This window comes from Strongylocentrotus purpuratus, unplaced genomic scaffold (genome assembly GCF_000002235.5).
Source record: "Strongylocentrotus purpuratus isolate Spur 01 unplaced genomic scaffold, Spur_5.0 spur5_scaffold_21, whole genome shotgun sequence".
NCBI classification, from domain to species: domain Eukaryota; kingdom Metazoa; phylum Echinodermata; class Echinoidea; order Camarodonta; family Strongylocentrotidae; genus Strongylocentrotus; species Strongylocentrotus purpuratus.
This window is the reverse complement of record NW_022145607.1, coordinates 19741228-19755151: the sequence shown is the minus strand read 5'-3', so window position 1 is coordinate 19755151 and position 13924 is coordinate 19741228. Positions and strand designations below refer to the sequence as shown.

The 13924-nt window shown below is 40.4% G+C and overlaps 1 protein-coding gene across 1 annotated transcript; it reads left to right on the top strand.

The window, feature by feature from the left end:
- The first annotated feature begins 847 nt into the window (after positions 1–847).
- On the top strand, positions 848–13924 carry LOC588400 (pyridine nucleotide-disulfide oxidoreductase domain-containing protein 1). The gene is made up of 6 exons (XM_030995278.1): positions 848–969; positions 9165–9398; positions 9990–10212; positions 10928–11185; positions 11878–12017; positions 12591–13924. Exons 2-6 carry the CDS (start codon positions 9246–9248, stop codon positions 13302–13304), a joined length of 1488 nt encoding a protein of 495 aa, XP_030851138.1. The 5' UTR covers positions 848–969; positions 9165–9245; the 3' UTR covers positions 13305–13924.

Below are 13924 nucleotides of genomic sequence, written 5' to 3'. Positions count from 1 at the left end.
TAGGATTTGTAGCTATGGTGTCTTACAAAATAAAAAATCAAAATCAAAGTGCGACAAGCCCAAGGATTTCATAGATTTTTAAATAACTTTCTCAGACCTGCTAAGCTCCAACCTAAAAAAATTGCTCCAGATCTCATTCATCTTGAGAATGAGAAATCATCTGCCAATCATTAAATAGCTAACAAGAAACAGTACTATGTAGCTTCACCAGGGCCGACCACAGGCGCGGATCCAGGATTTCTAAATAAGGGGTGGGGGCCCAAATTTGAAATAAATTTGAAACTTAGTGTGCTGAAATTTGAAAATCGTGCTAGCCCTCGAAAATTTGAAAAATCGCACCCCCCCCCCCCCCCTTGAGCGCCCGGGGGGGGGGGCCTATCTCCTAAAAGAGATAAAAAATAACGTTTTTCCCTGGGTGGAGCCCATAGAAGCTCAGGGGTTTTATACATCAAATTATCGTCGGATGAGCATTATTTTATACCTTATTTGTGACACTAGCAGGTCACGAATTGGCGTGGGGTCCGGGGGGCGGAGCCCTCGGAAGCTCAGGGGTTTTGGGCAATAAATAACGGTAAGATGAGCATATTTTTATACCATATTTGTGACACTGGCAGGTTACGATTTGGCGTGGGGTCCAGGGGGTGGAGCCCCCGGAAGCTCAGGGGTTTCGGGCAATAAATAACGGTAAGATGAGCATATATTTCCGACAGAGATGTGCAAAATTTTATTTTTCCTTTTACTTTTGACGTTTTGAGAACACTATAATCTCAAATGTTAGTCGCTTATTTTAATGATCGCCAGTTTCAGTTCAGACTTTATTGCACGATACGATAGGAAGGCATTAGCTGATTATCCTATCACTAAAAAAATACGTCTTCTTAACACTAGACCCGATAGGCGATACTAACAAGTTAGTTCTGTGTTTCAGTTAACAGGCCATCTCCTAAATGTAGATGTCATTTGCATTTGGTATGTATAGTTACTTAATTGAACATAGCCCTTAGTAATAGAATGATTTATAGACCCTAAAGCTTCTTCTATTAATTTTTGTCAGTCGGTTGAATGAAAATAAAAATAGGGACTTTACGTCTTTAGTTTAGGGTGATTCTGCAAGCTGGTATCATCATCATCATGCATGGGTATATGGTGGGTGTCGTCACTGTCATGATCATTGTCATAGAGATGAAGAGTCAAGACTGAGTTGGATATATCTTATTAAGATCAAGTCCAACATTCAGTCTTTACTTACCATGTTTATTTAGTTTATTTAAGTTGATGATGATGACGACGATGATAATTATGATGATGCGGATGCAAGTGGCAATAGAACCTACTGTGTAATGTTAGACCTCAGTCATGGCATGCATTGTAGGACTCTTAAGCCTAGCCTAGGAGTGGGTGATGATGATGATGGTTAAATGATCTGATGGTTGAAATGATGATTTTTTTTTTTTCTTAATTAAAAGCTTTGATTTGCCTTGATTTACCTTGATGTTGGGCTTCAAGTATAATTACTTATATGCCCCTCTGCAGCAGGATTAATATCTGTATGTACTGGGGATTGCGCCTACGTCGGAGCTTCGGACAATGCAATAGCAAGGAAACATTTCTTTAGGGTTGTACATGTCATATTTAGCTCTCCATGCTTTTTCCAGGTTGGATTTGAATGAGTTCACAGATGGGCTATCAATTACATAAGCTGGAAGCGCATTCCATAAATTGACGACTCGTTGTGAAAACGATCCCATTCGGATAGAAGTGAAGGCTCTAACTTTCGATAGTTTGAAGTTGTGGCCACATGTTCTGTCATTCGATGGTCTTAGAAAGAATTGGTTGGGGTCACTGTGGTCAATCCTATGGAAAATGTGATATGATATCATTTTATATCTACATGTATGTTCAACAAATGACCTATATCAGATGCACATGATTATTGCTACCGCAGATTGTAATGCGGCTTCACATACATCTAATAAATACAACAAGTTGTTCATATTTGAGTTCTACAAAATCCAGCCTCAAGAAGACTCTTATTATAAATCATGATTAGTGTACAACACTTTACATGGTGGCAGCGGTGCCAGGACTTTGCTAGACCATTTTGAGTGCAGGTGGAGCCCGGATTTGGATTTTATGGACAATTTAAGCACCGCGTTTACCGGCCAGGCCTAGGTTGGGATTTCGTTTACGCGCATCGACCCCCTGTGCTAATTTGGCTCGTGTGTATATGCGGTATGGAACTGACTAGCACGTACGAAAAATTACGCGCGCTAACCGCGGAGGAATTTTGAACGGAACAGTGTGAGTCGATTGTTTACATTGTGAATGACGGAAACTTCGCAAGTTAGTTTTCCTCTACAACGATTTTGGACTGATATTCCGCTGAGATGAATTTTGAACTGAGAAAGGTGAAGCTCTGAACAGGTCAGCGATATATTTGAGGGACGTTTGAGTACTGCAGAAAACGACACTGATTATTTGGTGAGTCGCAAATATGAGATTTTAAACCCCATACGAACTGAGACCGAGTGAGCCTACCGTCCGATAGCACAGCACTGATCGAGAAGTGATTATTTGCCCTACATTCAGGACCAGCTTGATGCGGAGGCAGAACCAGAGCCTAGAGGCTCGCCAGGAGCAGAGCCTAGAGGCTCGTCAGGAGCAGAGCCTAGAGGCTCGTCAGGAGCAGAGCCTAGAGGCTCGACCGGGACCGGGAACAGTACAGTACAGCTAGGGCGCTATACTCCCAGCCCTGCATTTTGGTTTGGAACTGAGCCACACGGACTCGGAGCTCATCGGGAGGATCGACGACGTCGCTGGAGCTGGACACCTCGATCGACACCTACATACTATAGACCTATATGAGAGTGAAACCTGGGAATACAGATCTCCGTGGAATAAGATATGAACTTGAACTGAGAGACACTAGATTTTAATCAAGATTCAACATTTTGAAATAATGGATGCTTTTTGCTGAAGTCATTATTTGCACATGTTTGAATAGAATGGTTGAATCACCAACCTGACCATGATCATTTAATGTGAGTAAATCCATGGATAGTATTGAAGGACCGGCTTATATTTAATAGAGACATGGAAGAGTTGGACTGGGCAAAGGAATAAATTGCTTTGGAATTGTATTATTGATGATGTTTGTTGCGATGCAGTATAACGAATGCCATAGATATTTTGTCTCATTGCAGTATTGATAACACAGGATAGGGTGTGAATTTTAATGTAACCCTACTCCTATTTGTATATTAGGATAAGGCACACTATATGACCTTACTCCTTTATGTATAAGGCTGAATATGACTAGTAGTAGTTTTTTTTTTATGTGACTTAGACTTCTAGGCTATATTAGATTTTATTGGCTGTTACAAAGTCACACACACAAACAAACAACATGGGAGAGATGACAGGAATCAACCCTCCCTGCATGGATTGGGCATCCAAAGATTTGCCGACTGAATTTAGAAATTTTCAATACTATTGTGAGTTGATATTTTCAGGGCCGCTTAACAAGAAGTCTGACCAAGAGAAATGTACATACATCCTGTTGTGGCTGGGTCAAGAGGGTATCAGGATTCACAAATCCTGGGGAAAGGACTTCAAGACCCCAGCTGAGGTCTTCGAAGCTTTCATAAAACATTTCGAACCAAAGACCAATTTCCGTCTGGCAAGATTTCAGCTGCAGAAATTGGCACAGGAACCAGCCGAAGCCATAGACGACTTCATGGCCAGATGCAAAATACAAGCACAAAAATGCAAGTTTGCGGACATTGAACTTGAAGGTCGCCTCATAGAACAGATCGTCATTGGCACCTCAAGCAAGAAGGTACAGCAAACATTGTTGGCCAAGGATGAGAAACTGACGTTAAATACAGCTTTGGACATCGCCAGAACCCAGGAGGCAACTGAGGCGGATATGAGACTCCTTCATGGTCAAGCCGTCAACGTTGATATGACGAAGCAACATATCCAAAGGAAGAAACAGTGCTCATTCTGTGGACTGAACCATCCACCGAGGAAGTGCCCTGCTTATGGCACCAAATGCAGAAACTGTGATAAAATGAATCACTGGGAGAAATGCTGCCGACTGAAGAAACAGGAACAAGAATCTAAACAGCAGTGGCAAAGGAAACAAGAAGCTACAAAGACATATCCGAAAAGGTCGCAAGCACAGAGATCAAAGAGACTCCATGAGATGAAAGAAGAGGAAGAAACAGAAGAAACTGACGACATGCGGTTTGAGACCATCTGTGTAGACCAGATCAGAAAGAACGAAGCCTTCGCTGTGATCGGAGTTGAGATCGGAAGAGGACCAGCGACTCTAAAAGCCAAAGTTGACACAGGATCTGAAGGGAACATTCTTCCATTACGCATTTATCAGAAGATGTACCCTGATCGCGTGGACTCTAATGGGGAACCTATCACAGGAAAGCTAAGAAAGTCACCGATAACGATAACAGGCTATGGTGAAAAGAGTGTTATTCCACAAGTAGGCCTACATACGCTGAGCTGTAACCACCAGGACAGACAAGCTAATGGAGAATTCTTTGTGGTGAAGACTCAAAGACCGGCCATCCTTGGACTTGAGTTGTGCCTGGATCTAGGATTAGTAGTCTTGAATTGCAGTCTGATGGAGAGCCATGATAGTCCCATCAAAGATAGAGAGCATTTGAAGACTTTGTATCCCGATAGATTTGATGGAATCGGAAAATTTGATGGGAAATACCACATCGTGATCGACAAAGATGCGGCTCCTGTGATACATGCAGTTCGACGATGCCCGATAGGCATAAAGGATGACATCAAGAAAGAACTTGATGAGATGGAGAGTCTTGAAGTGATAGAAAGTGTCACTAAGCCAACAGACTGGGTATCAAGCTTGGCATACACCCAGAAGCCCAATGGAAGATGGAGAATTTGCCTTGACCCAAAAGACTTAAATAAGGCAATCAAGAGAAGCCATATGCCGATGCCAACCATTGAAGAAGTCCGACACCAGTTTGAAGGAGCAACAGTGTTCAGTACCCTGGATGCCAGACATGGATATTGGGCTATACAGCTAGATGAAGAATCAAGCCATTTGACGACCTTCAATAGTCCCTTTGGTCGTTACCGTTTCAAAAGACTACCTTTTGGCTTGTGTGTTTCTCAGGACGTGTTCCAGCAACGAATGAATCAAATACTAGAGAAATGTCCTGGAGTCATAGGAATGGCCGATGACATAGCAGTCGTAGGAAAGACGGCAGTGGAACATGACGCCAACTTACACAATCTGATGCGCGTCGCAAAGGAGCATGGACTCGTCCTGAACTGGAACAAATGCCACATCAAGCAAGACCGAGTGAGATTCTATGGCCTTGTCTTCAGCAAAGATGGAGTGCAACCAGACCCACAGAAGACAGCAGCCATATCAGCCCTGAACGCACCACAGAACGTGACAGAACTCCGAGAGTTCCTAGGCATTGTGACCTACATGTCACCATTCATTCCAAGACTTGCCTCACTGACTGCACCACTTCGGGAACTTGTGAAGAAAGATGTGATATATAGCTGGACTGAATCACATCAGAAGGTGTTTGAGACCATCAAAGATATGATCTGCAAGGAGACCACACTTGCTTACTTTGATCCAAAGAAACCTGTTGTCCTAGAAGTAGATGCATCGATGAAAGGCGTTGGAGCAGCCCTCACACAGGAAGGGAGACCAATAGCGTTTGCCTCAAAGTCCCTCACAGACACCGAGCAGCGATACGCTAACATTGAGAGAGAGATGCTAGCAGTTGTCTACGCATGTGAAAAGTTTCACACGTTCGTCTTCGGCAGAAGTTTCACTATCCTCTCAGATCACAAACCACTAGAGATGATCACTCTCAAGAACCTTGGAGCTGCACCCCCAAGACTACAAAGACTACTGCTCAGACTCCAAGGGTATGACATGACAGTGAAATATAAACCTGGAAAGGAGATGCTTCTGTCTGATGCCATGTCAAGACTCAATCCTCTGCCTCCTGAGTCTCCTGAAATGCACATGAAAGTTGACTTTGTAATGTTCTCAGACAAGAAGCTACTGGAGATCCGCACCGCAACATCAGAGGACTGTGAACTTTGCATCCTGAGAGATGTAATCCTAGAGGGATGGCCAGAAGAAAGGCGTAAACTTGACAAAAGCCTGATCAAATACTGGCCATACAGGGACGAGATGTCCATTGAAGACGGGATTATCCTGAAAGGTTCAAGAATTGTCATCCCCAAATGCCTGACAAAGGAATACCTGAACAAGCTACATGAGGGACATCAAGGCATCATCAAATGCCAACTGAGAGCAAAGAGCTGTATCTTCTGGAATGGCATAAATCAGGAGATCGAGATGATGGTACGGAAATGTTCTGTATGTCAAGAATATGGGAACTCCCTGCCATCAGAGACTCTGCAGCCACATGAAATTCCTGTCAGACCTTGGCAATTTGTCACAACTGACCTCTTCACACTTGATGGAAGAGAGTACCTTCTTGTTGCTGACGTATACTCAAAGTATCCAATTGTAAAGCAGTTACCACAGCAAGCAACAAGTAGTGCTGTCATCAGACTGCTTAAGGAAATCTTCTCTGAACAAGGAACCCCCGAGAGACTAATGAGCGACAATGGACCTCAATACAATAGTGCCATATTCGTAGAGTTTGCCAGAGACTGGAATTTCCAACATGTAACCTCAAGCCCGAGATATCCACAATCCAATGGATTTATAGAGAGGCAAGTACAAACTGTCAAGAACACCATGAAGAAAGCTAAGAGAGATAACATAGGCGTCAACAAGGCATTGCAATGCCTGAGAGCCACTCCATTGGACAGCCATCTACCATCTCCAGCAGAGCTGTTACTGGGGAGGAAGATCCAAACCAACATACCGACCAGAATTCGGAACCAGTCACCCCAAAAGGATGACATCTACCAGAGACTGCAGACCAGGCAGGATGACCAGAAGAAATACTTTGACGACAAGCACGCTACCAACCTTCCCCCACTACACAAATGACAAGAAGTCAGAATCCAAAATCAAGAGACTGGTAGATGGGACAGAGGAAAGATCACAAACAGGAGACCAGAACCAAGGTCATATGAAGTAGAGACATCATCAGGTTACACTCTGCGACGAAATCGTAGGCACATCAAACCAACCCAAGAGAGGGACAGCATGGAACAAAACCGTCAACATGCTAGTGATAGACATAATGATGCACACGACCAGCAGAATGCACAAACAGAACAAACACAAAGCAAACCAGACACACCATCGAATCACCACCAACCATACACCACCAGATCAGGTCGTACTATTAAGAAACCAGAGAGATACGATATGTAAAATATTGATATGGTTGGAGATAATTCAAATAATTGTTGTCTTTTGCTTTCTTTAACAATGTTTACAAGGTTTTGAGTAGTTAGATTTAAAGAGACATATTGAATATGTCATGTTTTGTTTATTAATTAATTTTATTGCATTATAAAGCAAGATGATAACTGAAGTCTGATCAAAACATTTAAGATAAATAAGCAAACAATTCGCATTCAAATGAAAAACAAATGTGATAGAATTTTCAAATTGTTTTTTGGTGAAAAAAAAAACAACAAACAAAGAAAGGGACGAAATTGTAAGTTCATATTAGCACAAGTTTAATTTCTTAAGCAAAGAATTTTAAAAAGATATTTTAAACAGTATGGATCTAAATATGAAATTAAGTTTTCATTGAGAAGAGGGATTGTGATATGATATCATTTTATATCTACATGTATGTTCAACAAATGACCTATATCAGATGCACATGATTATTGCTACCGCAGATTGTAATGCGGCTTCACATACATCTAATAAATACAACAAGTTGTTCATATTTGAGTTCTACAAAATCCAGCCTCAAGAAGACTCTTATTATAAATCATGATTAGTGTACAACACTTTACAGAAAAGTCTATATGTTTTGTATCATATCCGCTCTGTGACAACAGTATGCAAGCTTTATCTGACTATTATTACTTGTAGGCCTACAGTATCTTCTTTTCCCCCCGGCCCTTCCACTCAGTGTTATTTAGGGTAGGCATATGCTCGTTCCCTCTTTTTGAAAGCAAATTTTGACCAAGGTTTGAGAAATGTTGAAAGTAGGTATTGTACAGTAGGAGAATTTAATTCTAGTTTTAATTCATCCTATAATAACGATCAAATGTACGATGACTCAAACTCCATGAATCTTCAAGCCAATCCTGACTTCAGCCTTTTTCACGTTAATAGTTGAAGTATGAATAAGAATTTTGAGTCCGTACAAGAACTTTTTTTACAATTAAATAACTTCCAGTTTTCCATAATAGGCTTATCTGAAACTTGGCTCCATAAAAATTCCCCACCTCTATTTAATATACCAAACTATCACATGTTTCGTTCTGATCATGACCATGGTAGAGGGGCGGAGTAGCGCTATACATACATGATAATTTTAAACTAAAGTTAGGTCTGACTTACACACTGAAGGTGCTGAAGATTTTTGTTTAAATTTTAAATGATAAAACCAAAAACGTAATAGTTGGCATAATGTATAGACCCCCTAATCATAATGTAGAAATTTTCTTGGACAATTTTGATACATGTCTTGATACTGTTTCCCAAGAAAATAAAGAAGTTTATATAATGGGCGATTTTATTAAAGGTAAAGACCAGTATTGGAAACGCCCCAATTTCAAAACGTGAAATGGAAGCTCTCATTACCAATCATGTGAAAGAATATGTTTTGACTAATACATGATGATAAAAAAATTGCCGGGAAACCGCCTACTAATTCATATATTTGGTAAATTTGTTTCTCTCATAGACTGTGAAAGATATAGGGTAGTCCCATATACATCTTTTTGTGTATAGTGCTTGTAACTTTACTAAGAATGGGCCAAATTTCTTATCATTTTGATGATTCCAGAACCTTGCAGATGCTAGATGCTAGATGATCAACCTTTTCTGATCGATTCTACAACTTTTCTTTCACAATGCAATCGCATGACCATAACTGGTCTTTACCTTTAAGCACATTTCTCATTACCTTATTTGCTCATTTGTTGTGTACTAATAAAATCACATTTATGACAACCCTTTTATTGTATTTTCACAGAGATTTCAGACTAGTGCCCCATGTCAAAGAAATTCTAGATCCATCTGTGTACAATACAAGACCGAGAGAATACCCCTTGGAATGGCAGACTGTTCTGAAGGTGACTTTGTCATCATAGGAGGTGGTGTGGCTGGGGTATCTTGTGCAGAGCAGCTGGCCCACCTCAGTCCAGATCGCAAAATTAAGCTGTTCACGGCATCCCCCCTCCTCAAGGCTGTTACCAACTACAAGAAGGTATCAAATTCAAGTTCATTTCATTCAAAACCACACAAAACATGATATAATTTTTTACATGAAAAAGAGACTGGTAATAGTACATTACTCAACATATATTAACTTGATTACTTCATAAAATGATTTTTTTATGACCCCTTTAGAAGCTAAGCTTGTGAGCTTCTATTCAAGCATTAACCTTAAAAAGACAGGAAGGTTTTTTTTTTTGGGGGGGGGGGAGGGGGGCATTGCATCCAGGAATATTGTTGTCATTACTTGTGGTATGAATTGATGCATTGCAGGTAATTAATTATATTCTGTGGGTATTTTTTAAAACAGATTATTACTCTATACTACATTTCTGTATGATTACATAAATTTGAGAATTACAATTTTCAAGTACCATATTTCCTTTGGCCGCCTGTAATAGTGTTCTGCATTTCATGTATTTGTTGTGTAGATAGATAAAGAACATAATACTGTTGTGCATAGTCTAGATATTCCATCCTTTCGATCCCTTTCTTAACCCTTTTCTTAACATTTTTTATTTTTCAGACACTTCCAACTACATGTATATGTATTTCTTTTTCTTAACAATAAATTCAAATTCAGGTTTCCCGTGCCTTAGAAGACTTTGACGTTGAAGAGAAGCCATCTCAATGGCTGGAGGTCAAATGCCCCAATGTAGAGGTCATCAGGTCAGAGGTCAAAGGACTTGACTCGGAGAAGCATCTCATCAAGATGGAAGATGGTCATCAGATTGGCTACTCCAAGATCTGCGTCTGTACGGGAGGGAGCCCCAAGCTCATTGCAGCAGATAACCCATATATTTTAGGTAAAGTCAGACCTGCTTTAGAAGCCAGGGCATAGTTTCACAAATCTGTCATAAGTATAAGTTCACGGACATCCAATTAAAACGTGTGTTAAATGTAATACACGCGAACAAGAACTTGTACTTATGACAGCTTGGTGAAACCCTGCCCTGCTGTATCAAAAGACTAAGTGTGTATAATGTAGAGATGACATTTTTTTGTTTATCTTGAGCAGAGTTTGTTATTGAAATCTCGATAAGATGAACCTACAGTTAAAGACCACCTGCTAATATGAAGGCCAATCTTCTTGTCTCCATTGACTGGCTTTCAGAACAGGTTTTACTTAATTTACATGCAGTCTAACCCGTCAGTCAAGGCCACCGAAGAAAAACGGTACAAGGGAAGGCAGCCTTTTTAACAAGTAATGTCTCTTTGAAGACAATAGAAATGGCCATTAAAAATTGAATGTATGTTATATCTTACCACTTGGGTAGATTTTAATAGTATGCCTACTTAACGCCACTCTTGAACTTAAGGGGGAAAAAGAAAGAAAAAAAAAATTATGAATAAAACATGGTAGCCTTTTCCTCCAGTTGTTGATGAAATTTGATAGATTATTTTTAAGAAAGACTTGAATTAACTTTGATCTGATAGTGAATGTCAGGCCTCAAAGAGTTTGATTGCTAATTGTCTGTAGATAAATCACTTTATCAAGTACACCTTCCTCACGTAAATTAGGAATCCGAGATACAGAGAGTGTGAGGACGTTACAGAAGCACTTGGAAGGAGCGAGGAGAATCGTAGTGGTTGGAAACGGGGGCATAGCAACCGAGCTGGTGTACGAGGTGGAAGGATGCGAGGTGATCTGGGCTATCAAGGATAAGTCCATCTCCAGCACGTTTGTGGATGCTGGAACAGCAGAGTTCTTCCTGCCCCACCTCGCAGAGGAAAAGAAGACAGCAGACCAAGGGCCTTCAAAGCGGCTGAAGTATTCAGGTTAGACAGGACTTTCTAGAAACCTCATGTACATCTAACTCTTGTATGTTTCATACACTCCCATCACTTGAGACACACTTCAGCTCTTGCTCATAATCTTTATTAATGTACCTTTTCACATATACATTCTCTCCCCCCCCCCCCTTCTCTCTCTCTCTCTCTCTCTCTCTCTCTCTCTCTCTTCTTCTTCTTTTTCTTTTTCATCACCATTTTGGGCCAATCATGCACAAATCTATTTATCAAGCCTTGTTTACACATGTGGTAAACCACCTTGAAAAAAGACCAACAAAAAACATTAACCCCCCCCCCCTCCAAAACAAAAACATTGCTGCAAATGAAATGACACTAATGTAGTGAGTTCAACATTTTATATCTAAATTATGACACACTGATAAATACATGTAAGTATGCATGGTACACCTCCTTTTCTCATAGTACATGAATGAGGGTCAAATGTTCAAAATGAGAAACTTTAAACAAGCGTTCCTCTGAAAAATATTTGTAGATAATTTTTAGAAAGTTTCACTCTGTGAATGGGATAAAGTATATTAAAGATCAACAATTTCTCTTTAATCAATTATGTTTTCATCTGATTATGTCATAAGCTTTAAGCCAAATTTAATTCATATAACCTTTCACATACACAGGTTATCTTCAATATCTTGATTTTTTTTTACCTCTCTATTATTTAGTAACCAAATCTTCGGAGGATGACCCAAGGAAAGAGGCTGGTGTTATGGGAAGTGCGCTCGGCCCTGATTGGAGCTCTGGTTTAAACATGAGAGGTCAAGGGTCGCAGTCACATTCTGTTCATGTGGAATTCAAGTGTGAGGTGAGCACTTACCTGAAATCATTACACCGACTTTGATTGGGAGATCTTGAGTGGGGCGTTCATGACAACTGCTTTGGGCTTTATTAATTTCGTCAAGTTAGGTTCACACTAGTGTGATTGGGTTTAGGTTTGGTTAGATGGGGTTAGGGTAAGGATTAGGTAGACTTCTATTCCAGGGTTGAACTTGTAGTTGGGAATTTGGTCAGGGTAGGTTATTAATTTGAGCAAGTGTCAGCAGAGCATTGTACATGTACATAATGTACAATCTCAGTAGGAAATATATTCTTTATTCCACTGTAAGTGTAATGTACAATTGTTTTGCTGTCTCTTCTGGTATTAATTATTATTTTTTCTTCCACGACTATATCCAAAGCTTGGCATTAATTAGAAATGGGTCCCCAGTTTGATGCAAATTTTGTTTTCGTGTTTGTATATAGTGCAAGCTTGTAAAATATCACCTTGCTTTATAGTAAGGTAGACTATATTGCAAATTACACAGCTTGGAATCTCTTATATTATGTTACAATGAAAGAAAATAAACTGTAATTTTCTCATCATTTTTGTTCCTGCCAGATTCAAGAGTTACTTACTCCTGAAGAAGCCAAGAAGTTGGGGATCACTGAAACTGTACCTGACATTGGCGGTGCTGCATCCAACCCTACAAACTCCTGGCCCGTTTATGTCAAACTTACAAACGGCAAGATATATGGATGTGATTTTATTGTGAGTGCAACAGGAGTGACACCAAACACATATATCCTCTCGGACGTACCGAATCTGAAACTTGCCCAAGATGGCGGTATCGAGGTCGATGATCACATGAGGACTAGCGTTGCAGATGTTTATGCTGCGGGTGATGTCTGCACCCCAACGTGGGATCCCGCTCCAAACTGGATCCAGATGCGACTGTGGTCGCAGGCTCGTCAGATGGGCGCGTATGCCGCGAAGTGCATGGTGGCCGACGTGGACGGAGAGACGATCCCGCAGGACTTCTGTTTCGAGCTGTTCGCCCACATTACGCGGTTCTTCGGTTTCAAGGTGGTCCTGCTGGGGAAGTTCAACGGCCAGGGACTGGGATCCGACTACGAGGTCTTGCTGCGGATGACGAAGGGCGTGGAGTTTGTGAAGCTGGTGATGCACGAGGGATTGATGAAAGGCGCCATCTTGATAGGAGACACAGACCTTGAAGAAACCTTTGAGAATCTTATCCTGAATGAGATGGATTTGAGTAGATATGGAGAGGACTTGCTAGATCCTAACATTGATATTGAGGATTACTTTGACTAGCTAATCATGATTGTAGACACTGACCTTTGACCTCATAATCTTATTCTGAATAAAATGGATTTGAATAGGTATGAAGAGGACTTGTTAGGTCCTAACAGCGACATTGAGGATAGTTTATCCAGTACTTGACATAAGTAAAACCACACTGTTTTATTCAGATTTTATACTTTTGAGCTCTATATTCAATTTTTTTTTTACCTGTCATGCAAAAAATGAAAAAACATTTTGTGATCTATGACATTACATTATCGGAAGCTTTTAATTACTGAATTAAGAGTATTTGTGGAATACTATTAAGTTTAAGGAGGGACTTGTGGTTCTTGCATTCATTATCTACATGTGTCTTGCTTAAATTCATTTAAAGTCGCTCATGCATGGGTATATAGAAGGCAGCACAGCTTTTTACGCACTGGAGTGTTATACCCGTTGGCTTACCCTGGTTAACCCCCAGACCCCCTCAAACTGCTACTAGATGCAATCTTTTGGTATCTACAATGTACTTACAATGTAATGCATTAAGAGTGCAATATTTTGTTCAGGAAACAAATTTACTATTTTAAGAATAAATATATTATACAATTTTTCAGAGAAGAAATAATGTGTCTGTATTCTTTAATCTA

Coding starts and splice junctions, on each gene's coding strand:
- LOC588400 (XM_030995278.1), top strand. CDS start 9,246: ATGGCAGACTGTTCTGAAGGTGACTTTGTCATCATAGGAGGTGGTGTG. Junction 9,399..9,989: donor CTGTTACCAACTACAAGAAG/GTATCAAATTCA, acceptor ATTCAAATTCAG/GTTTCCCGTGCCTTAGAAGA. Junction 11,186..11,877: donor AAAGCGGCTGAAGTATTCAG/GTTAGACAGGAC, acceptor TCTATTATTTAG/TAACCAAATCTTCGGAGGAT.